We start from the raw sequence: 27,681 nt of genomic DNA, 5'->3' as shown, positions 1-27,681 counted from the left end.
TGTAGAAATTAGTCTTGCAGCAGTTTGCATAATACACCTGTGGATTACTTGTGGAAGAAGTGTCTTTGAAGAATTACAATGGGATGCTGAAACCAGAAATGGTTAAAATTGAGAAGGCAAACTATTTTTCCTACTTAAATTTCACATGACTTTTTATAAATTACATTGTCTGTACTGTGAATTCCTTGTTTTTTCAAGTTTGTATTAAAAGACTCATTTCCTAGGTGCGAGAGATGCTAAAGATGAGAGATTCAAATGGAGCTCGCATGTTGACGTTGATAACGGAACAGTTCATGGCTGACCCTCGTCTGTCGCTTTGGAGACAACAAGGAACTGCAATGACTGACAAGTATAGGCAGCTCTGGGATGAACTGGGTAAATGCACAGACTTCAAAATCATTTAGGTGTTCATATGTGTACTGAAACAGCTACATATTTGGGGTGGAGAGAAACCTTTTTTATGGTAAAGCAGGTTAGTCTTCTGCAGTCTTGCTTGTTCAGATAAGGTTGGGTGAAGTTGAATTTCTGATATACAGTGTGAGACAATTTCAGTTGAAGGAAAGGAAGTATTGTATGAAACAAGTACAATTCCACCAGGGTGTAAGTACCTGAGGATCTAAAGAGTACAAGAGAAAATGGAAATGTAACTACACAACTGAGGGTAAGTATATAAACCATTAATGCCGAACTGTAAAGGTTAACAAAGAAATCTATACACCGCAAAAGAGAAATAGAAGGCAAAGAGGGAAGATTTATTAAGAAAATGAGAAGACAGCAACAAAGGAAAGTAGAAGGCTGTTACTAAGCAGGAAAGGAGATCAAATAAGCAATTAACACTGCTTAACAGGGAAGATCAGCTGTGACCAGATACATGACATAGCCTGTGTACCTCTCCCCATTGTACAACTGAAATGGGAAAGGAGTAGCTAAACTGGTAAGGTCTGAGGAGCTAAAGTATTCCAGAAACTAGCTAATAACAGTTGAACTCCTGCTTCAGAAGTTCTCAAGATCTACAGGAATTTGTGATAGCGAGGTGGAATTCAAAACTCAAATGTAAATGTTACCAGTATTTTGAAGGTGGGTATGTGAGTGGAAGGAATACCACGTAACCACAAGCATTGCTTTCCTAGGCATAAGGTTCTAGAACAAACCAGTTGCCGTGTACATGTGTAGAGGATAAAAGTAATACAACCTGAATTATTTAAAATACAGTGGTAAATCTGATTTGTTTCTCTAAAGGATAACTTGCTGAATGTACAAGTGGAAGGAATTAATCTGTATATCTTAGCTGTAGTATGGTTTTTGAATGCTGTCTTGGAGTCTTTCTCAAAGCAAGCTGAAGATGCACAAACTAAATTGTATTGCCGTGTAGTAGTTCATGAAATGTCGAGTAGTTTTCTGTGCTCCCACTCAACCTGGAAAGACACTTCTATTCTAGACTTGTCAGGAGTCTGTCTTGCAATGAGTTCTGGTCCATATTGCTATGCCTGACTTATGTGGCATGGAACATGGATAATTTTTTTTAAATTTAATATTTAAGGAACCTTTACAATTTATGCCCTGTGGGACATTATGTAAATAATATGTAAATACTGCAGAGAAGAGAGCCAAAGACCACCATGCTGTTGATATATTTTAAGGATCCAAAATTAAACTAATGTAATTAAATCCAAGCAAGAGTAACATGCTTCTTTTAGAAAGGAGGCATCAAAAGAAAAAACTTGGGTTCCACTGTTAAAGGTTAAAGATGACTGTGATTGCATGCTGACTGGTGCTAAGGCTGGATATAACCTTCCTAGCATAGATTATGATCACTGTAAATGAAGCATTTGGCTAATGAAGTATTAGGTATCTAGATGAGATCATAGACTTCTGTGGTGGAACGCCTTAGTATCAGAGCAGGCAAAGCAATGTCAGAGGGAGTATTTCTGTACTTGTTTTCATTGTGTAACAACCTTTTTAGTGTGTCATTTTTTTTGATGCCTTGACGTGTTGGGCACTAAGTTTTGCCAAGCAGGGCACATGCTTAGCTGGACATGTACACAGCAAAATTGTATCCCACCATACTGAAAACTGGAGGGTCTCATGCTTCATTGCTTATGTGGGTTGAACTGGTAGGTGATGGGAGAAGCAGAAATGTGTTCTCCATCTGTTACCTGTAGCAGTCTTACCACATGCTGCCAATAAAACATGAAAGGTTTTGTTAAATTTTCTTAGCGGCTGCTCTTCTTGTTTCATCAGTTTCACATTAACTTCCTTTTCTTGACAGCACCTGTCTGAAAGTGGAGGAGGTGGAATGTCTCTGCCTGCATTGAATAAGCAGTATTTTAGATTAATTGAATTGATCACTTTGCCTCTTGTTTAATTAGAATGCAGTACTGCAGCTCCCAAAAAGCTGCCGTGCAGCCTCACCACTACCTCAGCTGCTGTATTTGGAGTCTGAGGCAGACCTTGTTAGTTTTGAGCTGTTCTGCCACCTGTAGCAGAATCAAAATATGTTGATTGTGTACCATGGTTTCATTTTAAATACATTTCAATCACTTCATGTGTGCAGTAGGCTAATGGGAGAACTTGACTTGGTTCTTCCACTTCCAGCTTGTGCTTATGCTGCTAAACAGTCTATTTCTCCCTACACCAGTAAGATTTCTTCCACTGGTGCTTAACAAGTTCCCTTAAAATTGCTGTTAATTGGGTGAATCTCTCCAGCTCAATTCCTGCCTTGTGTGGAAGTTACAAGCTGCTGCCATTTTTTTTTTTGCTGGAATTTCACCTTGACTGTCACTTAGAGATCTCTTTTTTCCAAGTAAAATGGGCATCCTCACAAAAAGTGAATGTATGAAAGTTGGAGATATTAAAGGAGACCAGAGTTGCAATAGCAAGCTGCAGGAGGAAGAGCAGGATGGCCCTGGCAAACATACCTGTGGCAGAGAACTCAGACATTGGCTTTGAGTGGGTATGTTCTAAAAAGTCAGCTTCCTGTCAACCTGTCTTCTAGGATATCTGAGAAATAAAATACCAGTACAGGGAGCGAGGCAGGCCTTGGCATACTTAACTTTTTTTGTGTTACCTGTTCAGAGTAACCTGGGAGTGGTGTATATGTATGTAGGGGTTTTTAAAAAGCTTTATGTGTTTTCTCATTTCACAGGTAGGTAGCAATTTAACATTGTAGCTGTGGAGAATTTCAGGGCAAAAATTATGTAAATACAGACTCTGCTTAATAAAGGCTTGTTTGTTTGCCCTGGTATTCTGTCTGCCAACTGCTGGACATATGGCCACTTTGTCAGTTCCATCTTGGCATAGGTTTTCCTATGGCTTTGCTCCTTGACTGGTCACTTGAGCCTTTCATTAGAACTTAACTGATGCTTCCTGCCTGGCGTTGGGCACTGGCAAGGGTAGTGGAAGGACACACTGGGCTCTGATCAGAGTTTCTGTTGAAGTTTATGGTAAATTGTTGACTTCAGCAGAAGTCCGATTGGATTTGAATGTTAGAAGGTGCTGATTTTAAAAAAACAGACCAAAACCAAACACCAAAAAAACCCAAGCAACCCCCCCGCCCCCCCAATCAAACCTTGCAAAGGTTTCATATCTAAGTGTGAACCTCTCAATTTTCTAATATGAAGTTCTAATTCTATAAAAAAAAAATAATTCAAAAGCCTTATGCCAACAAAAGCACTACACTTAACTAGCTAGTTGTTTCTTAAAGCCTTTAGATCGGTGGAGGAACATAATGGCTATGCTTGGCAGATTCTCTTATTGCACCTCCAAGAGAGGGTGGAGCTAAATGCTGCTTATGGAGCTCTAGTGGTGTGGTATTGGAAAGATCAATTTTACAGGTCAAAGCTATAAGGCTTGTTCATACATTACTCAGAGTAATTCAAGTGCAATTTCAGTGATGCACCAGTGCACTCTTACAACTTTCCAGTAATATATGAATGCACTCTCCAGAGTTTAGAGCTTGAGTTGGAATGTAGTTGCTGTTAAAATAGTGTCTTGGTAGATAAATTTCATGTGGTGATCTTCAGGTGTTTAACTCTTGGTGGCCAGGGTTGAAAAGTTGTGTGTATCAGAATGATTAATTATCTGAAGCCCCCTGGTCTGCCTTTTTAATTAAATTGAGGAATATGGAAGTGCCCCATAAATCTGCTGATGCCTGTTGAGCTGATATCTATGATTTGAAGAAAGGGTCAGTTAACCTTTGTAGTCTAGAGGGAAAAATTGGACCATGCAGTCTTGGTACCACAGTTGTCATTAATATTCATCCATGAGAAATAAGTAAACGTTGCTTGTTCCCTACAAAAGTGAAAAAAATCCCATTAAAAAAGGGAGAAATTTTGACTTTGTGCCCCATCCGAGGGATCATGATGGCTGCAAGGCTCTGCTTGATTAAGTGTTGAGCGCTGCCAGATGCCAGACATGGAGAAGAGGCTGAGTTTTGTCGGCAAATGGGATCTGCAAGTTAATTGGTGTTTTCTGCAGGCTTCTGGCTGTGAAATGAAATTGGAAACCCTTTAGCCACATGGATAATACAGGACCTGAATACAAATGTCACATGTCATCATCAGGGCCCACTGTGAAACAATAGTGTTCCCACTCGAACACTGCACCATTACAGATCATTTAAATATGGGGATTACATTTAAACTAAAAGCCCCATTTGCCTTTTACTGCAATTTAAATGTCCTCTTAGCAAAAGCTAAGTGACAAATTAAATGAAAAAAGTGCCCACATTTTTAAAGCTGTAATGCAAAACAACCTTTTATTGCTTCTCATGTGCCACGAATGAATCATTATACTTGTCAACCCTAAACCAAGCCATAATTGGAGCAGCTACTGTTATCAAAGTGGGGCTGCTCTTGTGACAGCTTAATAAAGCTGAAACTGTTAAATTAAATCCCAGATGCTTAATCTGATGAAAGCAGTCAAGTAGAAGAATCTAAGACAAGTATCTACTGCTTGGTGAAGTGATGGAGCCCAACAGCTTGTCAACACGTAGATTACAGGATCAGATTTTTTTTTGTGAACTACCATTTTCAGTATCTTTATATCCTCTTGCTTGCCTTTGTGATGAAGAAACTTCATGTAATTTGCATGTTTCAAAACAAACATTTCTAGTAGATTTCCTCCATTTTGATATTTAAGAACTATTCAAGGGGGAGGAGAGCTATTTTTTTTTTGTCAGTGACTAGTTTCCTGTAAAACAAATGTAATGACTGTCTTGGGCAAGAAAGTGCTGTGGCAACTGATGAATGTGTTCTGGGTTTGCATTGTGCTGATCATGGTTTCTGTTGGCCCTCTTATTTTAAGATGTTTAGGAGAACTTCAAAGGTGTTCTGCACTTCTAGCTGGGTCATTAGTCTCCATAGTTTAATGCATGTGTTTCTCCTGTTTACCTCAACCCACTTGTTGGTTTCTAAAGTTCTTAAGTGTAGGAACCTCTCATGATGTCGCTGTGAGTCTTGTTTGTAGGACAGAGCTTTCCCAGGTGATGCCCTTAGAATATTTCCTGTTAATGTATACTAAATATGTTGTGAATAACATGGCTTTGTCACAGTAGTTCTAGTAGTCTTGGTGTTAGTAGTTTTTCACTAGCACTTTGCTTAGTTTGTGGTCTGCTTTTTACGTGTTGGAACAGCCCTATGATCTATTCTGAGTTCACATTTGCTGATATTTTGGGCACTGTCTGTATTAGTGGTATGGTTTTGTGTTAAAATTTAAAAGTAAAATACCATTTTGCAAGGGAATGTCATGTAGAGAAATAATAAAATATCTTTCCTGAAAGATCATACCTAAGCTTTTGTTAGTAACACTTCGCTCCTCATCTAAGACTTAAATTCTAAGTGTTGAGTTTAGGCGAAGAACCCTTACAGATTAAGAAATGTTTAATTATCACTTTGCCATGTGCAAACTAAGTATTGAGTGTTAAATAATGATTTATTTATTTGGAAGCTACCCTGATTTTTTTTTTTCTGAAAAAGTTTTTTAGTCCTCTCTAGAAAATAACAAGTATACTGTATTTTAACCTTAACTAAAAGAAACATAGATGGGGAATAGCTTCAATCTCAGCTATTTCTTCCTTTTGCAATTAGTGACAAACTTGTATGAATTGGATATGCCAGTTGTTATAAACAGATAATCTCTTCAGTGTTTAAGTGAAGAGGGGGAAAAAGACAAAAGCAGCTAGATTTGATGCCAGTATGCCCCTAGAGAAATTCCTTCCTGATGCCAGATTTGGTGACTACTTCAGGGCTGCTGAAAAAGAACCACTGAAGTTAAGCATTCATTACAGTTTTGTGTTCCAATACCATTTTTCTGGAGATGCATACTTGGTGCAACCCATTTTTAGGATCAGACATGCAGTAGAAACATTCACTTTCCCCATGTTGAATTGTACTTCAGAAATGACACAGCAAAGCTCTATGTGCCCTGCACCTGTAGAAAGTTCAGTTTATTTCCATGTTTCTAAGTTCAGATTAATCAGTTGCACATACTACTGTTCTGGCCTTGAAGTGAAAACTGTAGGAAGATGCATCATGCTGGAGGTGAGATGCACCATGCTTTGCACCATTTCCCTTGACCTTTCATTGTGGGATTTGTAGGTGAAGTAGTATCTTAAATGTGTTTGTGTCTTCAACTGTACCATAACCAATAGGTTGTCTTTGCTTAGTTGATAATCCTCCTCTTTTGTTTAATCTTGCTGCCATAATGTGCTTGCCATACAGTTACATATGTTGTGTGCCTTCAGTGCATGCACTTAAGGTTACATCTGCTCTTCCACAGAGTAAGCTGTTACTATGTCAAGTGTATTTGATTGATTTGTGCCATTGGAGGCACTAAATTAACAGTACTTCTGAGGTAGCATCGCAGGGCAGTTTTGCTGCTCTAAGGCCTGAGTTATGGATGACAACTTAAAGAAATTGCTGTCATGGCCCTGCAGTGTCTCAGTTGTTACCAACACCTTCACTTCCCTGGTGAATGAAGCCAGGCCCCAATTCTGCAAAGACAGGTTCTGTCCATCTTCTCTGAGGTTTATTTCCTCCCTCATCCACTATTGGCATGTACAATAATGTTATTTGAAATGAGGGTATATGAGGCCGGAATATGGCAGTAAGTGGGGCCTGTTTTCAAAGAGGGTATTCTTTCCTGTGGTTAAATGGCATTTATCAGATTTGAGGAATAATGGTAAAAGTAATTAACTTTCATCTATAAGCATAGCTTGAGGGTCTTAATTTTAATGCTGTACAGAATATTTGAGTTTCCATTTAGTACTGTTGGATGAAAAGAACTTTACAGCAGGAGCCAAATTTCTTGAAGTACCCACATTAGAACAGTTTTTGAAGTTGCTATTCCTGAGCTGTTGAACTCATTTACCTATAAATGTCCTAAAGAATTGTTCTGTACTGGAGCTGGTACAAAACCCATTGCAGCCTTAACTGAAACAGTGACTGCCAAGATTAAGGGCAGAGTCTTACTATGAGACCATGCTGGCACTTAGCATATTTTTTCCTTCCCCTCTTTATTTTTAATACCTCAGTAACACTTAAGCTGCCATTTAATTTTCCAGTACCATTTCTAGTAAATACCAAAGCTAAAGAAAAGTAATAGATTTACGGAGAGAAATCATCACGGACTCAGTAACTCGTCTGAGCTTTACTGTGGTACTTAGGATATTTTCCAGTTTTATGTCTTGAATGGATACTGGAAAGATAACTGAAAAATTGAAAAAGTAATGTAAAGTGAGAGGTGCAAGAATATCAGTCTGCTTGGGTCCATCAAAGTAAGAGAAGGGAAATCCTTTAGAATTTAAGATACCTCTGTAGACTATAAACTGGGTAGGTGTAGACACCCCTGTCAAGCAAACAAAAGATTGCTGAAATTTGTAACTGGAACTGGACGAATTTAACTAGAAAACTAGAAATAAGTTTAGCATTGTACTAGCCAGGCTGTAGATTAGCTAACCAGGAGCTGTGCTAGATTCTTGTATTGGAAATCTTAAATAAAAGTGTACTATTTTTGTAAAAACTCAACAATCACTTTTGGACTGGGAGATGAAAGTAACTCAAATCTTAAGACTAGGAAGGAATTCAGACTACATGACCAGATTGTGTTCTGTTGGCCAGTTACGGTGGATTATATACATTCTGTGAGCATAATTGTGGCAATAGTATTTTTTCAAAACTTTCCACTATTCAGGGGTGTGTTTACACTTGCTCCACATTTTTTTTAAAAGATGTATTTTCATCCCTTTTATGAATATCTTTCTTTATTTGGTGTACCTATAAAACTTTCCAGTTTTGCACCTTCCTGAAAAACTAGCTGAGAGGAATTAATTTGTGAGAGTGATAAATTTAAGTAGAGGTAGGTTAGTGTATTTATAGTTAGTAGTCACATTAACTTTTCTACTGAAAATTGTCAAAGCCTCTACAAATAGCTGTGACTGAGTGCATTACCAGTTAAAATATTTGATAAGGTCTCATATCTTATTTTGGACAGGAGCACACTTTGTTCACCACCTAGCTGTCAATATTGGCAACTACTTAAAACTGTGAAGAATCCTAGGAAAACACCAATAAAGGGGTATTCTTGTGTTTTTTATGCTAGTATTAGAAATGCTTTTACCTTCGGTTGATTGTGAGCAAGTGGATAGTTCTGTGAACATTAGGGAAGCTCGTCAGTGGACTTCTCTAGCTTTGTAGAGTGATAACCCATGCCTTGCTGCACTGATTAGGTTACAGGGTACTACTACAGGTGAACAGAGGGCAACTGATGGATAAGTGATACATCCTAAGTGCTCTCTTAGGTACACTTACACTATGACACTATAAGCTGCATCTTTCAAGTAAATTTCCGTTCTTACATGAAACCTTTTGGTCAAATGGTGGACAGTCTGCAAAGATGTGACAGTTTTTAGAAACAAAAAGGCAAAACCCAGAACAGGCTCATGCAAAGTGACAGGCATGCTTGGTTAGTTGCTTTTTTCCATTGTGCTAAAAGTTGAACATGAAGACAGGAGCAGTAGTTTTTGCTGCTTGACACATGGAGATCAGAGCATGTAGTTGATGATAGCTTAGAATAAAATCTCAATACGAAATACCTGTTTCAGCCAAATAGACATGTGCCTTTAACCCTCGGAGCAGCAGTATGCAACCAGAGAGAAAGGGAAACTTAAGGAATGAGGCTTTTTTCTGTTGTTGCTGGGTTTCACCTCCACTCCCTCTAATGCACATTTGGAGTTTAGTGTGCAGAAGGGCAATGATTCCCTCTTGCCATCAGTGCTGCAGGTAATCTATTGCATTAATCAGCCAGCTAGTGTGAAATGCACGGGGAGTGATTATACTATCATACACAATACAATCAGCATGAAGCACTTGTCAAGACCAATACATCAAAGTTTAATTCAGTAATAGAATGAATTAGAGCAAAATGAAACATTCTGTTCTCCAAGAAACACAGCACCCATACAAAGCCTTTCTCTTTTTTTTCCCCTGAAGGCTGCACAGAGAATCCAGAATGCATTAAGGAATTGTTTTTATGAATAAAATTGCAACGCGGATCCAATGCTGAGAGTACTTTTCCTTAGGGTTCTTATCAAGGAGAGAACAGCACTGAAGTGCTTTGCCTATCTTCACTATTCCATAAAAGCAACTGTTTAATTGGAGCCTTCTCCAGTGGGACTTCTTATTAGGCTTTGTTCTAATGGAGATCTCTGTGTCTGGAGGAGGGAGGTGGCTTTGCCAGTCATTCTGAAGGCACTTGTCCTTCTTGTTGAGAAGCAAGAAATACCATACACTACCTTCTTTGAGGTTTCCAAATGGAAATACCTGATGTAAAGCACTTAAATCCTTTCCTGACACTGCTACTTAAGGGGCCATAGGTTTGCTCTCCTAGTATTGTTTCTATTCTGGCACTTTCAATGCTGGAAAATGATGCTTTTGTATTAGAATTGATTAGGCTCAAATGAGGCACAGTGGCAAGTGCTGAAGCTGATTTGTCTGTTGCACAAAGGGAATGATCTTGATTACCTGGCTCCATTTTCTTAGAAATAATCAAATGTTGCTAACCTAGAGGCTTAAAGGGTTTTATTTTTGAGATGTACATTAATGAGAAGGGCAAAGAAATGTCACAATAGATTTGCATCTGTTTCTTGCATTTTTGGATTTTACAAATTAATATATCAATCTTATGTATATTAACTGTAAAATTCCAAAACAAAGGCCAAGTCTCAGCCATTGATTACACAGATGTTGTAAATGAGGAAATGCTGACCCAAGCTTAGCTACATGGCAGTCCTGTCAAGGTAGTAAAATGTTTTTTGAAAAGTAGATTTCTTGAAGACTGTACTCAAAACCCAGTCAAACACAACTGTATGCTGGATCTGCAGTTATGGTCAGTGTCCTCCCTCCCCTGCCCCCCTAACGAAAACTGATCCTGTCACCACCTTCCTATTTACTGGGAAAGAGTAAAATATCATGGGATTTATGAAAACTTCAGCAGTGCTTAATCTCTCTGGAGAGTCTGTATACATTCCTTACACTTCCTTTAGCTTCATGAATACACAGCATGTGTGATTATTATAGCACCTACTTTTATAGTGACTGAATACTTAAAGTTTTTCAGTTTGCATATTTAAATCCTAATCAGTGTAAAGGCATGCTGTCCCTTTCACCCTGATGAATTCAAAGGTACAGATGTCTGCAGAGACACACAAAAATACCAGTGTTCCCCTGTGTATACATGGCAGGCACATACTCTGTAAAGCAGTAACATAACCTAAGTTTTTGGTGGCGTGATGCACACTAAAGATGAGTGGCAGCTGTGTGTTTTCATAAGGAGGGATGTCTGAACCAAAGGTCTGTTTTGGCAAAGCTGGCTTTTTCTAGGTCAAGAGCATTAGCAGTGAACCAAAATAAGCAATTCTTCATTGAAATATGACAGTTCTAATATTCATTCCCTTGTGAAGTTAATACCAAACTGGAGTCACAGCATGTCTTGTTTTCCCGTTGCTTTCTTGGGGTAAATATTGTTGTGTATTGGGTTGTGATCATTTTGCTGCTGTGAGTAGCTTTGTATCAGATGTAGGTGACAGTCAAGGGATCCAAATCAGGACTTTACTTACACGTTAGTAGCATGTAGTTTGGTGGGAATGGGTGTCAGCCTGCTGAGAAACAGTATGAAAGGATACCTGATGCCTGCAGAAGCAAAAGTCAAGAAGAGAGCCACGTATGTTAAAGGGAATAAGCAGAGGATGTAAACACACACACCTTCTCTAGTTTTGGTTTTGTTTGGGTTTTTATTTGTCCACTTTTTCAGGTGGCATTGGTGACGTTACTTGTTTGAATAGATTTAACAAACTTGAGAATGCCAAGAATATATTTTTGGAAAATTCTTTTGGGCATAGATTGCTGCCAACAGCATTTTCTGTGCTGAGGTCATTGGAAATAGATTTTGACATCTGCCCCTTACTTTTCAGTAAGCCCAACCTGTAGTAAGGGACAAGTGTGATCAGCAGTTTTCCCTGTCTGGGAACCATTAGGCAGCAAATAGAGAATCTGTTGTTTGAGGGCGATGTGTAAGCCTTCAGGTTGGTGGTGACATTTAAGGGCCAGCTCAGGAGGGGCTTCCACTGAGCAGCCTGAAAACAGGAATAATGTCCTCCAGGCTCATTCCAGTTGGTGTGGGGTAAAAATCTGGGCACGAGTGAGCATTTCTCTCAGACTTTTCAGTGCTAGGAGCAGGACAGGAACCAGTGAATTGAAAGAGCCAGAATGGAGCAGATGTCAGGGGAGGGGGAAGGGTGCTTAGGGAGCAGGAGGAGAAAGTTGTGTGGATACAGGCTAGAGCACACATGCTAGGGGGAGAAAAAGAAAGAAAATCACACACACACGCCCCCCAACCCCCCTCCATCCTAGAAACCTAAATAGGCTGAAGAGTGTGGGATCACTGGCATTATGCATCCTTCTCCCAGATGGTAGCCTTTGTAGCTGAAGGAGAGCTGAGCCTGAGGCTTTTTCTGCTCCCTTCTCTTCTGTGTGAGGAGTTTTGTCTCGCACTCCTCTTCCTGCAGAGAATCGGCAGCCGTGAAAGCTGGGCCAGATCTCGGACATGCGTGCAGATCACCCTGAAGTCACTGGGAGCCGGGTGCAGTCTGTGGGGGTTTATTAGAACTGCACTTGTCCTTGTGCTTCATTTGCATAAAAATAGCCTGGGTTTCTGAGACAATCACTGCTAACAATGTAGTTATACTTGACATAGTTTCCTCTTTAAGCCAGAGAAGTTTTTTTAAAGGATTCTAGTACTTTGGGGTATCTTTTCCCTGCTCCTGCATAGTGTTAAGTGAATTCCATTGCCTCTGGTGGTGTTTCTGGAAAAACACCAGTCACTGTAGAAACATAGTGTAATCAGCGGTGTGTGTTCCACCTTGCCGGATGATTTAAATACTTGCCAGACGTGGTGAAGCTGCTGCACTTTGCTTTCACTTCAGTCTGAAAGCATTGGAAATCTGGTTAGAAAATACTGAATTGGCTTTTATTTGTAAGATGCTGAGAGGTGCAGCATGTCCTTAGTGCCCTCAAATGATACTTGATTTTGAAAATAAATAAGCAAGCCCAAGTTAACTATTCTCCAAGGCTTTCCACTGTGCCCTATCTTCTGTTTTTTCACAGATTGCAAGAAGTACATTTGTTCTGGTTTGGGCAGTTCTGAATGCATTGATGCTTAATAATAACCAGTTGTAGTTTGACTCTGGAAACTGAAGTTTCTATGTGTATCTAAAGTCATGGTTTGATTTTAAAAGAAGTATTTTAAAAGAAGTATTTGATAATAGTATTGGTCTTAAGCACTCCCATGTCAAGTTTCAGACACTTTAGAAAAGCCCCAAAACCTAATGCACTTTCTGTACTGTACTTAAACTACTGAACAGTAATAATCTTCAGAAGTGTAGCATCTCTGCTGTTCTGTGCTGTACCATACCGTGTTCTGTTGCAGTTCTCAGATTTCTTTAATATGCTTTCCCATTCCATGTTGGTCTGAATAGTGGGGGACTAGCAACCTTGTGTTTCCACTGACTGCTGTGCTGTGGCATACCAATGTGCAGATTTATTACTGTAGGAATTAAAGTAACGTGATGGCTCTGGGTATTCATTTGGAATCCTTAGCAGAAGAATACTTAGTGTCACAATTTCATTATCCTAGAAGAACCAGCTGCATTTTTTTACTCTTTTTTTTTTTCAGCCAGTCATGAAGATTGCATAGTTTAAACGTAATCTCTCTCTTGTAGTGTATAAGTCGTGTTCTTAATGAGCAAATGAACTGTTGCTAAATAGTATGTGCAGATGTCTTCATGCTTCTGTCAAAGTTCATGCTGATGAAGAGACAGCTGATTTAGAGAAAAATTGTTGTAGAGACCCTGATGCATTTATGCCTGCCCTGCTATGTAGTCTCAGGGAGCAGGTTCCAAAGTTATGGTGTGTGTAAAACGTCAGTGCAAATTAGCTTTCCCTTCAAGTTCTGCAAACAGAAAATGTAAAACAAATTTTCTAGATTAGCCATATTACTGAAGTAATTGCAGTAAAAATATCTTACTCCTATGAGACTTCACAAAACCAGTGTTTACTGGGTCTGAGACCCATGTGTGTTTGGTAATGAGCTGTACAATCAGCAGTATTTCTGCTGGGTTCTGAGCGTGGAAGTATGTGTTTACAAAATACATGTCTTACTAATGCACTTCTTTGGTCCCCACAATGCGAAGCTGGAAGAAACTTAGTTCTTGTTAGTAGAAAACAACAGTCACTTCTGGTACAAACATAGAACTAAAACTTGGGTAATGTCCTGCTGTAACTTTGTGAATCGTTGTTCACTTTTGACTGATGTTCCTGTCCAATGAGCCATACATTATGAACTCTGGATTTCCCAATACCAAAGGCCTTTTACTTGAGAAGATTGGTTTGGTACCCTCTTTCAACTACTTAAGATGGACCGTGCCAGCTCCAAGGTCCGGTGTCAGAAATTGAGTCTGTTAGGTGTAGTTGGGAAGCAAGCAGTGTAGCCTTTGAGGGGAAAAAGTGTTATAGTATAGAAGTTTGCAATTGGTCGTTGGCTGCTGCATTTTTAATAGAAAACATAATTTAGCAATTTTTTTAAAATCAGGTGCTCTGTGGATGTGTATAGTCTTAAATCCCCACTGCAAGTTGGAGCAGAAGGCCAGTTGGCTAAAACAGCTGAAAAAATGGAACAGTGTGGATGTTTGTCCCTGGGAAGATGGAAACCATGGAAACGAGCTGCCCAATTTAACCAATGCTTTGCCTCAGGGTGCAAATGCTAACCAAGGTGAGCCTAAACATATGCACTGACTGCAACATATAGTATAACCTCTATCTTACATACTCTATAGCCTTGCAGAATTCAGCACTCTTTCCTGGGACAAGTAACTTTCTTGTTGAAGATTGACCAGCCAAAATTATTTTCACTAATAATACTATCCTTGCAGCAAGGATACGTAGGTGGGGTTTTTTTCTGCTGGGGCTGCAATGTTTGCAAAACAAGTATTTGTGGTTAGTTAGGTCTTCTAACTTTTCACTTGGTCTTTCTAAATACACGTTGCATGAAAATTAGATGTCCTTAAAGTATGTCATGTAAAAGCCTGTTGTTTCTTTGCTTGACTATAATCTTATATTCTTTCTGGTGCTGGGATTTTTATTTTTTCTGCAGTTACAAAGCGTTTGATACCTATTTAAAGAGAGGTCTGTTGCAACTGCATTAAACTTGAGTGTGTGAGAAAATAAAGCAGCTATCTCTGGGATGTGCTCTCTATGTGCAGTCTGCATTGCCAGGTGTGTGGGGGGTACAGAGGCAACACTGCTGTCTTGGAGAAGGTGTCTCTTCTTACTTGATATACTTTCTAAGCTAAAATGTGCTTATCAAATCTGACAGAAGTCTTGTCCAGTCATCTTCAAGCAAAGATGGCTACTTTGCTAATAACAGGAGAAGATGTGGGATACTTACCTGGGGAAAAAAAACCCCTTGTAATCATCGAAATTCCCAGGTTTTGAGTATGTATTCCATATAATTATAGCAAAGTTAAAATTAAATGCTTGGGAGGTGGTAGATGTAGACTTAGATGATTTTTTTTAATTGGTTCTTTTTCTTGGAAGATTACCTCTGAAGGAAGTAGACTTGGTTCTTTTTTAAATCTCTCAGCTAGCTGGAGCCAGAAGTTCATTCAGCATGCAACTCTCTACAGAGGTGTTTTGCTTTGTGTACCTTGTGATGTTCAACCCAACCTGGGCAGGCTAGTGGTAACTCTGACATGGCATCTCAGCATGCTTAGGCCTAGTGCCACGTCAACAGAGTAAGCTTGCACAGGAAGATGTCCATTAAGGATTACGGCCTTTGTACCTCACTTTCTTTACAGTGTGTGTATATGTTTGTGACCAAAAAAAAATACATATATAAATGCTCAAAGTTAATATAACTTCTTCAGGAGAAAGTCTTTCATGCAATGTTTATCCCTCGCTCATCTTGGCAGCTCTGGGTCTGAGGAGGAAAGAGGCTGGGGATGCTTGAGAAAACTGTGTTCCATACACTTCCTAGTTTGTTTTTAGGGGAGTTCTGTACATGCTGTTGAGTGTTCTTCATCTCTAGCTGTTCCCCCTGCAAAACCCTATTTAGCAGCAGCTGTGCTGGTGTGTGGATCTGTCTGACAGCCAAGGGAGCAGCACAGTGGTTTTGGGTTGTAACAATAGGACGTGAAATGTCATCCGCGAGCTGCTCAGTGCTGGGGTGGGGGCAAGACAGGCTGCCATTGGGGGTGGGGGATGGGTGAACGCTGTGAATGACCGATTCATGTATGAATGAGTAAAAGCTGATGCAGCTTTCTGAACTTGTGAAAATGACAGATTCACCGAACAGGCCGCATCGGACGGTGTTCACTCGAGCCATTGAGGCATGCGATCTGCACTGGCAGGACAGCCACTTACAGCACATCATCAGCAGTGACCTATACAGCAACTACTGTTACCATGACGACACTGAAAACTCGCTCTTTGACTCTCACGGGTGGCCCCTCTGGCATGGTAAGTGGCTAAACCGGAAAGACGTTTCCATGACTTGCTGCTTTGTTCATTTTCTATGGCATTATTTTGGGGGGGATGATGGGGAGATGAATGAAAAGCCTGGCAAAAAGAACAGAGGCTCCCTTGAAATGCTGGCTCAGAAGTAGTCCTTTAAGTCTCGCTTGCATAGCTTTAAAAACAACAACAAGAAGAAAAAACCAAACAAAACCCCCTTTTGAGTAACCTAGGAAAGCGGGCCATTGCAGACATGGAAGCATTGCCATTCCTCAATTATTTTCTCCATTTTAGAACATGTTCCTACAGCCTGTGCGAGGGTGGATGCGTTGCGATCTCATGGATACCCACGAGAAGCACTGAGGCTAGCAATAGCTATTGTTAATACACTAAGAAGGCAGCAGCAGAAACAGCTGGAAATGTTCCGGGCTCAGAAGAAAGGTAAATGCGGGGAAGAGAGAAGGGCAAAGGACGTGTGGAGGTGACAGTAACACTGGACTGGAACTTTGAATGAGAAAAACTGGTTTTGAAACTAAAGCAAAAGAGGTGACTTTAAATGTTCAGTCCAAACGGTCATAGTGGTCATGTTCTGGATGTCAGAGGTTGTCTGTAAGCTGGGTTGTGATCTGTGCAGGACAAGGGCTCTGTTCTGTCTCCTGCAAGATGTCTGGCACGATGGGACCTTTATCCCAGTCAGGGGTTTTGGTTACACAGTAAAAATACTCATGCTGTGTAATTTACAGGCTTTTAAATGGAGCTTTGCGTTTGGCATGTCAGGTGTTTGAAATGCCTTTTTTTTTTTTTTAATCTGACCTAATTTAGCTGGACTATATCTGAGGTGTTAGCCTAAAGTTGACATTGAGGGTAACAATGAGGTAAAGACTGCAATCTCAGCAGTCTGTTCCAAAAGAGTGTCTTGCATAGCTTAAACTTTAACCGTTTATGAATAGAGGTAGATTGCTTTTTTGGTTTTTGACACTTTTTTTTAAATAATATTTTGTGCTGTTCTTCTGATGAGCATTACCCCTGGCTGGTTTTGGAAGAACACTCTATAATAGGTGCAGTTTCTGTGCCATGTGATCCTTGCTACCCAAAACAGTCCTGTACTGAAGTTTGTTAATAGCTTGAAGAGGCAGTGGAGGAAGGGGATGGGTTTGTCATTAAAGAATGCACATGGAAAAACTGAAATTACTTTCTTAGCTGCTACAAGAATCTTTTAATTCAACTTTTATTTTGTGTTTTAATTGCTGCTCTTAACTGCATGTACCTCGTGCATTGATGGTAAAAATACCAGTGTGAACTCTCATGTATAAATTTTTCAAGTGTGTGCGCAGATGTTTGCCCAGAAATGGGCATTTAAATGACAAAGTAAAATCCTGACTAGAAAAAAAAAGTAAAAAAAATAGCTGGTAGTTCCTGTGTGTCTCCATTTTTATAGTTGTTGTTTGGGTTTTATTTTTTCCCACAATACCCATGGAAGAAGTGTGCTAGGTCTTTTTATCATGTAATGAATCTTTTGTTAACAAGCATTCCCTTAAAAACAGCAGCTTTCTCTAGTTTCTCAGACTAGCAGTAGGAAGGCCTATCTCTGTGTGTGTGTATGTACACACACACACACCTGTGAGAGGTCTCCTGCAAGTGTGCTGGTGACAGTACCACTCCTTTTCATTCCCAGTTGCTAATGTGGTATCTCGACATCCAATACTTCTTTTAAGATACTTTCCCTGTGGCTGTAGCTGTCAACTAATATTATGGTATTTTAAATAAAAAGTGGAGTGTATGAAATGAGATCCATCCTATCCTGAAACAAAGAGGTTTGTGTTTCTATGTTGTCACTCACTGCTTTCTCTTTTATTAACTCTTATGAGCAGTTTTTAAAAACACACCTTTAATACCACAGAATGTGCTTGTCTTCCCTATAAACAGATCAGTTCTTCAGCCACAGCCCAGCTTTAGGTTTTAGTTCAGCAAACACCATGTGCTCCTACTCTAGTTTTTATTCATGTGACTGATTTGATGTCAGTGGAACCACTTCCATGATTTAATGTTAAATGTCTATATGACTGGAGGACAGAAGCCTTTGTTTGGCGTGACACAAGTGAAACTCACAAGCAGGCACAGTAGAATAAATAGAACATAAGTGAGTCAGAAGTCACTGTGATTAATCCTTTTTGGTAATACTACTTCTGCCTGTCATCTTTAATCCTTGCTATTTATTTGTTTGTCGTTCATATCGAACATCAGTAGATTCTTTTTTTAAAATATCCTCAGAAAATGACACTTCATGAACAAGAGGGTAGGGGGAGGTACAAGTTAGTGTGTACTAAGCAGAGAGACAGAGCATCCATAGTGGCTTGTATGTAGTTTTTAAATAGTCACCCATAGTGTGTCTGATCTGTCATAGTTCAGTTGTGTGCATCTGTCTGGGACAAAAAAAGTTGGGAGTTGGAATCAAAGGGCTGCTGGTGCCATAATACTCTCAGTAAGTAAAGGGATTTGGGGTATATGCTACCACAACCACACTTCGTTCAGTTCACTATGCTAATTTTTTTCATGTTGTAACTGAATGATTGGTGAGGGCTACAAAACAGTATCCATTAAGGTATTTGTTGATTGAAATGTTAGAATGCCAAAAAAACCCCGCACTTGATACACTTGAAGGACAATTTTTGTTATACCTCATTTAAACGTCTTATTCTTCCTTTTTTCTCCTAAAAGGAGCTGTCATCTTGAGTTTATTGCTTTAATAAATATTTAGATGCAGGATTAGCTCATATTTTATTTATGAAATTGGGATGTATTTTACAATATTTTCATGTATTTCAGTACCATCAGATTAACTTAAAATGTAAAAATAGTACCTTGTAGTTTTGGGTGAGAAAACTGTTGTATTTTACCCAAAAACGTCTTTAATGTAATCTTCAGCACACATTTTCAGAAGAGTTACTGGTATTGTGTAAAGAAACTGCAGCTGAAATTTTTGACCCATAAGAGACTTGGCCAGTGCTCAAAGTGTTTGGCCTTTGTTCTTTTTTTGTCTTTTAACATATTCACAAGGGTCAGTGAATTCCCCTTGAAAGATACTATTTTCTCCTTTTAAGGAGAAGCTAATGGAAATACTCTGAATACTGTACTGAGAGCATTTTAATCAGTTTTACTTCTATAATTGCTTCAAGGAGCTAACATGCATTCTCCCTCCCTCCCTCCTACTTCCACCTTTTCTGTCTCAGAACTTCTCCACAGAGGAGTAACCTCAATAACAAATCTTGAAGGTTGGGTGGGACACCCCTTGGACCCCATTGGCACCCTCTTCAGTAGCCTGATGGAAGCCTGCAGGGTGGATGATGAGAGCTTCCATGGATTCTCAGACTTCACAGGTAAGGCCAAGCAAAGGGAGCGATCTTCTGTACATCTTCATTTACCAGAGGCATTTTTCTATCTTGCCTTTGTGAATTGGCTTCAAAGCCGGTGTTTCTGTCTTGTAAGAACTCACATTTGCATCCTGTATGGAAACACAAGGGATAGTGAATGTTTCAAGTAAAGTTTGAATGCACTTCAAAAATTACCAGGTACTCATTCTCGAAGATAATTCTTTATTTGACTCTTCAACTAAACCCTACAGCAGCAGCCCTCTCCACATACATTGCTCTGTCCTCTTTCTGAAAAATTGCAGGAAATCATAGGGTAACTGAAATGGATTATGGAATTGCTGAGGTTGGAAGGCACATTTGGAGACCATGTAGTCCACCTGCACTGCTTAGAACATGTTGCTCAGGACTGTCTCCAGTTGGCTTTTGCATAACTCCAAGAAGGAACACTGTACAAACCTCTCTGAGCAACCCCTTGCAGTGTTCAATCACCCTCACAGTAAAAGTGTTTTCTTATGCTCAGATGGACTTTCCTGTATTTCATTTTGTGCCCACTGCCTCTTACCCTGTCACAGGATACCACTGAGAAGAGTCTGGCACTGTCTTCTTTACATTCTCCCATCAGATATTTATACATTTTGGTAAGATCATCCTGAGCCTTCTCTTTCACAGGCTAAATAATCCCACCTGTCTAAATCTCAGATGAGAGATGCTGTGGTCTTCTAATCATCTTTGTTGCCCCACACTGGATCTTCTCCAGTATGTCCACGTACTGGGGAGCCCACAGCTGGACATGGTGCTCCAGATGCAGACTCACCAGCACTGAGGAAAGGATCACCTCCTTCCACCCGTTGGCACAGCTTCTCCTAATGCTGCCCAGCATGTTAATGGATTTTTAATTAGAATTGTAGATAATACTTCAAATTGATGACAAAACACTTAAAATTGATAGCATACAGGGCGTAGAAATTATATTAATTGGAATTTAGTGGTGTAGTATTGATGCTTGATTTACGATAGGATTTGTGCAGCCATTTGAATTTCAGTATCTGCTCCTTAGGAACTTAACTGATTAATTCTTTATTTATGCTCAGTCTCTTTCCACCTCTGTGGTAGCTTCTTGTCACCACCTGTGTGGACAGAAACTGGATTCATCCCTCTACCTGCAGCTTTTTTATATGCACATATGCAATCTGCATGGGGCTTTGCCTCACAACTCTTTACTCAGTTAGATTTTCTTCAATAAATTTCTAATCTCATATCCACCAATTCTGGAAGAGCTTTGAATTAGAAGAGATTTGAAATCAGATTCTTTGCAATTACAAAAACCACCCCATGAAATAAGAACAGTGTGTGTTGAAAAGTAACTACTTCCTAACACGCATCTGAAATCTACCACCCATTCGATGCTGTTGTCCGTCTTCTCACATCCGTCCATTATAACTGTTTGTTATAATATTTATTATATGCAGCCTATATAGAGAGTGAATCTGTAGTATTATTTAAGACAATTTATGGCTTGATGGTGTGTGGAATTTACATGTAATCTTTACTAGAAGTAGGACTTCTGGTGTTAGTGATGCACATTTTAACAGAAATGTAACCATAACAAATAAAGCCTGAAGAGAGTCCTAGCAGAGGATGGTTTAAAGTTGTGGAGTTCCCAGGCCTATTGTATTCTTTACCTTCCCTTATGCACCAAGGTTTCATGGAGATACAGGAATTGGGGGGGGAGGGGAATAGAGAATGGAAATAGATCTTCCAATTTTAGCCTCATTTATACAAAGCTTGAGGAACTCTCTTTCTCTAAACCATGCACTTTAAGAATGAAAACTTTTACTAGAGTGGGTTACTTGAAAGCTGATTGTTTTGTGTCTTTCTGCTGTGTGGAATTGGATGAGATATTTCAGATTGAATTTTGAGATTATACTAGTAATCTACATCATTAAAATTAATACCACCATACACTTGTATGTGTGGCAGTATAGGCAGACTATGGGCTAGAATGATTTGCTGATGTGGCTTGTTTTTGGTTTTTTTTTCCCTTGTGTCATCCTTTTACAGAGAACATGGGTCACTGCAAATCTCTGGAGTACCAGCACATGCCTGCACACAAGTTCTTAGAAGAAGGGGAATCTTACTTGACGCTGGCTGTGGAAGTAGCATTGATAGGGCTGGGACAGCAACGAATAATGCCAGATGGATTGTATGCACAAGAGAAAGTTTGTCGAAATGAGGAGCAGCTCATTTCTAAGCTACAGGAAATTGAATTAGATGATACTCTGGTGAAGATTTTTCGAAAACAAGCAGTCTTCCTATTAGAAGGTAACTCAATATAGAAGCTAACTGCTTCTCTAAACTGAGAACAGAACTAATATTCCTGTGGAAACTGCCTTACATACTTCAGGTGGCTTTTTTGATGTAGAACTCCAGCAAAATTTTCTTTCTGCTGTCTTATGAAAATCAAACACTTAAATATCACATGACTGTAGACATAAGGCATCTATTGACCTATAAACCTTTCATTTTTAAGTTTGCATTTTGTTCTTTAGGTTTGTTGCTCGATGTAATCTCAGCATCCTGGTTATACAACTCAGGCTCACAATTAAATAATATAGACATCAGTTGCCATCAGTAGTTCTCAGGTAGCAAAATTCTAAGTGTTCTTTGCATCCGGAAAAATGGTCTAGCAGCTTTGTAAATGCATGAAGATTTGTGCCTCTGTTCCCAAATGAACAGCCCAAAATTCAATTAGAATTGCCGTGACAGAAAGGTATTGTTTTATTTGTAGGAACTAGGAAAATGACTTGCCTCTGAAGTTTATATTGTATGTGAAAACGGAAACACGTGGTCAAACATTGAGGCTTAAAGCCTGGTCTTGTGACTGAATTTGACCAAGACCAACAGTTTGTGTTTGGGAATTAGCCAGTGTGTTGCACTAAGATCTGTATAAAAAAGCACACACTTGAAAAAAGTTTAACATCTAGCTCTTAAGCCTCGTGTTCAGAGACTAATCTCATGGATTCAGAGGTTGTCTTTCTGGTTCTTGGTGTTTTAAGTAGAAGAAAAAGCTTGAGGAGGAACCAATTAGCCAAAGGTATGGTGCATGTTTTGAGTGCGTGCCCAAGGGATGTTAGGGAGAGTGGTAGTCCTGGGTGAGTTGTGAGGACTGTTACACAGCAGTTAAGTTTTGCTTGGTTTCTGTAACTCATTTCTCTTAAAAATTCCTCTTTATTGAAAGATGTACAGTATGTTGTTTAGAGTAGCTATCCTAACCCAGATCTGTAAAGACTTTGGTATCTATTGATGGTGCCATTGGAAACTGCAGAGAAACTGCTCCATGGGGAGAGTTTCTGTTATGGTGTGGCTGTACTACTGCATCATGGCCTTTGGACAAGAACAGTTGCTCGCTGTATCCAGCTATCAAATACCATACAGGGATCCAATGGATTAAAAAATCAATTTGCTGCATCTGTTTACTGGTGAGGACACTTTAAGAGGAAAAGGCAGGATTTATATAAAGCATTCTCTGATAATTCTAGTTTATTGTCTTGATCATGGAAATTCTTTTAATGTTGTCTTAGAGTAGTAAACAAGTGATCATAGCTGGAAAACTGCTATTTTAACCACCTACAGAATTGCTGTGGTGAGCAGTGTGTGGTGATGGTCTCATTGCTGTGTGCTAGGAAATACGGCTTTCCTGCAGTAGCTTTAGTTTACTCCTGGTTAGGCAGAAACTGCCAGCTCACGTGGAGGAAAAGCTGTGCAGTTATTTAAAATGCTAATCATATCAATTGTGTTTTTATAGTTAAAGTCCTGTAGATATAATAAAGAAAGCTTAATCCAATATTAAGCTGATTTCTATGCTATTAATGCAGATTAATGCATGCTCTATGTAACTACCATTTGAGTGCGTGGGAAAGCAGAACATAAGATTGTTTTGCAAGATCTGTTTTAATTTTTTGCTTGGCTGCTAAGTTAATGGCAGAATAATTTTCATATAAATGCTTTGTCATGTATTCTTCGTGTCCTAACTGAGTTTCTGACTGGACCACCAACAGGCAAACATACATGAAATGGCTTCTTTCATTGAAGCAATGCCATCCAGCTTTGAATGGCTTTCAGCTTAATTTTAAGTGATTATGAGACACACTGTCAGCTACTAAATCTTCATTGACACTTCCTTTGTCATCAGCCTCAGTCTTCAGAAATGCCCACCTATGGAGCTCAGAATTTTTTCATGCCTAGTGATTTTTATCTTTGCATGTTGTGCTAAGCCAGCAGTCACAAAAACATTGCTGAAACAGCTTGGCTGTTTCTCCTCAACTGCTGTCCTTGCCTGCTTCCTTGTAGAGTTGGCAGAATAGAGTATGAACCACTGCTGGAAGTTGTTTAAATGACGCGTGTGACTCCGCAGCAAAGTGCAGTCACACAGTCATCCCTCCAGTGTGGTGGGTTGTAGTCTCTAGCAGGACATGCAGTTGTAACATCTAGGCCTTCTGGCTGCGATCTGTGCGAAGTATTTCTGTAATTCTTCATGGAAGACTCTTATTCTGTGTCATGCACCCTTTAATGCCTAAATCTCCACTGCCACTGAAGTGAAAACCAGTTTGACAGTTTTCCTGTTAACAGGAATAACAGACTTAAGGTTGCAGGAAGAAATGTAAAAATGGGGTTCATGTGTACCATGAACATTCAGAACTCACAAGGAAGTAGTTACGCTTAACTTTGTTGTTGCCAATCCTGGTGCCACTGTTACGAAGTTGAAATACTGCACTGGATATGGGCAAAATCTATTGCCGCAACGATGGGGGTGTAACTTCCCTCTAGCAAATACAGTTTTTAAGATCATGTTGCTGTGATGGAACAGAACCCAGCTTTGGTGCAAGATCTGACCTAGTCTTCTCTGGAGACCAAGTCCAGACCAAAAGGTTATTTGAATACCTAATACCAGGCGAGACGTTAATAGTGATCACATGCTACTCTAGTGATGGATCATATAACTTCAATTAAATATATACATTTTTCCACTGCAACCACTCTATTTTTCTTTTTTTTTTTCCTTTCCTGGAGGATTTGTGGCAAAGCAGTTGCACACCACAAGGTGCATAGAGATTCATGGGCGCAATGTAACTAAATAGAGGCAAAGCTAGGATTACTGCTTTCTGCTCTTGCATACCACAGGCTTCCTGAATGAGCCCTGTGGAGCACTGGACCCACACTGTCATTTGTATGTGCACTAGTAATGTGCTTAATACAATGCAATTTATCTGTCCTGTCTCATCTCAAGGAATGTGTGGTATTTAATATCCTTGTAATACATTACACATATCATATATATACAATGTATTTCACAAAAAACAACAATATAGCTTTTCTTTTTGTACAGCAAATGCTGTGTTTCTGAATACTGAAGGTACTAAAGGTATACTAAAGGTATAGTGAGTGTTTTTAAAAGGTCTAGAAGTCTGGCTTTTAGCAGCATGTAAAGACTTGACATTCTCTCTCTCTTCCCTGCAGCTGGACCATACAGTGGTTTAGGTGAAGTCATCCATCGAGAGAGTGTTCCAATGCACACATTTGCCAAGTATCTCTTCACCTCTCTCCTACCTCATGATGCTGAATTGGCATACAAAACTGCACTGAGAGCCATGCGGTACGTATTCATGAGTCACCTAGAAAGAGCGCAAGTCGCAGTAGGGAAAGGAGAAAAGGCCTGGGAATCAGAAGCGAGTTGTCTTTTCGAAAAGAAGCATTCTCTAAGGATAGGTTACTTTTGGTCTGCCATCTGTTAAAGCAATTGTTGTCTACACCATAATAATTTATAAATGGACGGTTAGTGTTTATTTACAACTATAAAACAGCATTTTCTGTTACAAATCCTTCTAGGACAAAGACAGCTTTAGCAGGTGTGTTCTCACCCATGTGGTGGCGTGTGTGTGTGATGGTGTTGTCAAGGAAATGAGAAAAGAGGGACCTCACCAGCAGTCTCAGGATCATCTGCTGCTTAGCCTGTTCACTAGGACTATTTGTTCCATTGGTCGTCTTTATAAAGTAACTCTCAGTGATAGATTGGAAACCATATGGTGTGGTCTGAGCCAGTGCTTTTTTCTGGCGCTTTATAATGAAGCGGTTTTGCTCGCTTCTGGGTTAGTGTTGGGATTTAGATGGAGCATATCATATGACACAAAAAAATCTGACTTAGATCCCATTTGTATTCAGTAATCAGAAGATTCTTATGGAGTTCTGTGTGTGCTGGCTTTGTCTCAAAGCAGGACAGATTGGTAATGATGGCTAAGAAAAGCCACCTGAAGGAAGTTCCAAGGGCTAAATGACTAGCAGCAAATCTGTTGTCCACATACCGTGCAGGGAAGAAACTGATCATACCTGGACTGTCTGGTTGCTGTCAGGAGCTTTGTAGTTGTTGCCTGACAAAGAATAGCCATAACTGAATACTAAGAGCAATCAAGTCCCAGACATTTAAAAAAAAAGAAAGTGTTGGGCTTTCTTGGTCATTATTATCAAGAATGATTGCACGCTGATTGAAGGACGTGCTATTTGTGTAATCAGTATTTAGATTCAAGCTTTGTCCTAGTGGTTTGGTGGTGTGTATTCTGGGCCTAGTTTCTCTGAAAAGCTAAATGAGGAGAAAATAATTCTGTGTTCAAAGGATTAAATGGGAGGACATGCATAAGAACAAAACATAGCTGCTATCTGGTCAGGCCAAAGGTCTACTTAGTCTGGTTTTTTGGATGTTAAGGGAAGAGTCTTAAGAAATATGAAGTAACCTTGCATACTTACTACTTACAATTAGCATTTTAGGAAACAGGTTAAGTCAGAAGTTCATTACTAATGAACAACTGAGGACATTCAAATGTGTGAATAGAAAGCTGTGTGGGCCATCTAAGTATGCCTTTCTTACCCCAAGTTCCCTGGTCATATCAGATCAGCAAGACAGCAAAATGTGGTGTGTGGAACTTGTTAGGCTGGTTTGCTTTGTGGGTTTTGGGGTTTTGTGGTATTTCAATTTTGGGTTATTTTAGAAAAAAGGTCAGTTCTATAAAGTAGACTTGTCTCCATGTATTTGACTTCAGTTACTACCTTAAACTGTTTCTCAGAGATTGATTGTGAGGAGTTTTCCTCCTTAAACTCCTGAAACCATGCTGAAAGGCCAGAATAGACATCAGTCAGCAGCTTTGCAGTGTACTGAACACTTCAGTGAGCACGACGGCAGCATGCCATTCCCTTGAACAAGGATTTGGGCTTTCCTCAGAAACCAATCATAACAGAAAACTTCTTTTCTGGAAGTTTCCTTTCCCAATGATAAACTCTCCAGTTAGTCATAGGTAGCTCCAGCTGTCTTTTGGTATGAAGCCATCATCTCAGCAAAAGAAGTTACTTTTCAAACAGACAAGCATAAGAAAAGAATTTTCTGTCTGTTACCATTTGGGAAAATAACAGGAGACGTCAGCATAATTTGGGCTGTTCTCCATAGCTCTCTAGTCATCACTGTGTAAGGCAGATGAGAGTTTCGGCCCTGGACAGTAATCAGTGTTTCTGTATTTTGATATTTGGCAGTCTTCAGAAATGTGGGCTGCTGTCTTGAACTGTGGCCATGTCAGATTTAGATGCTTTCTATTCTATCTGTCTGCATTCCTCAGCATTGGTTCTTCTGTCCATTCATACCAAAGTGATCATTCAGTTTATAAAGGACTCTCAATACAAATAGAAAAGTTAAAGTAACTTAATATTGGCTTGAAGGGAGGCAAAGGAAGCAAACATGGGTTGAAAGTCCATCTCATGGTTGTGAGATTTAATGGATCAGAAGAGGAAAAATTGAGCATCTTTACTTCCACAGCAGGAAGGGAATATCTGTGTCAAGGACAAAAAAAATCTCATGTAAATTAATAAAGATGCTGCATAGAAATCTGTAAGGCTGCTCATGCTTTTAGAAGTGAGACTTTTTTATTTCTTCAGCACTTATGAAGTTAACTTTCTAAGATCCCAGCTAGTAGCTCCAGACATGTCAATGACCCATGATGGCAGCTGTAAAGTATTTTACCCCTCTACATTGTAAATCATCTGTTGCTGTTTCATTTTTTGAATCCTATTATAGTGTGTGTAACACTCAACTAATGGAAGACCATAAAGCCTTTTATGTATGCGCTTCAGGGCTGCAAGGACAGGGTTGTGCTATCCTTGGTGGTCACTTCTGCCTACAGTTGTCTGCTTGCAGCTCTGAAGCATACAGA

General features: G+C 39.6%; 1 protein-coding gene across 1 annotated transcript in view; it reads left to right on the top strand.

Moving 5' to 3' along the window:
• Positions 1 to 27,681, top strand: part of ZSWIM6 (zinc finger SWIM-type containing 6) — a gene marked incomplete at its 3' end in the record, with an annotated part of 111,006 nt that overhangs the window by 72,340 nt on the left and 10,985 nt on the right. Inside the window, exons 4-10 of the mRNA XM_084277978.1 lie at positions 225 to 375; positions 14,143 to 14,322; positions 15,891 to 16,067; positions 16,356 to 16,502; positions 19,292 to 19,438; positions 21,494 to 21,754; positions 24,950 to 25,085. Coding sequence (XP_084134104.1) covers positions 225 to 375; positions 14,143 to 14,322; positions 15,891 to 16,067; positions 16,356 to 16,502; positions 19,292 to 19,438; positions 21,494 to 21,754; positions 24,950 to 25,085 — 1,199 coding nt within the window. The remainder of the gene's footprint in view (positions 1 to 224; positions 376 to 14,142; positions 14,323 to 15,890; positions 16,068 to 16,355; positions 16,503 to 19,291; positions 19,439 to 21,493; positions 21,755 to 24,949; positions 25,086 to 27,681) is intronic.

The sequence above is a fragment of the Gallinula chloropus genome (genome assembly GCF_964237585.1).
Source record: "Gallinula chloropus genome assembly, chromosome: Z".
In the NCBI taxonomy this organism is placed as follows: Eukaryota; Metazoa; Chordata; class Aves; order Gruiformes; family Rallidae; genus Gallinula; species Gallinula chloropus.
Note: the sequence above shows the minus strand (reverse complement) of the source record. Positions and strands in the feature narration are given on the sequence as shown.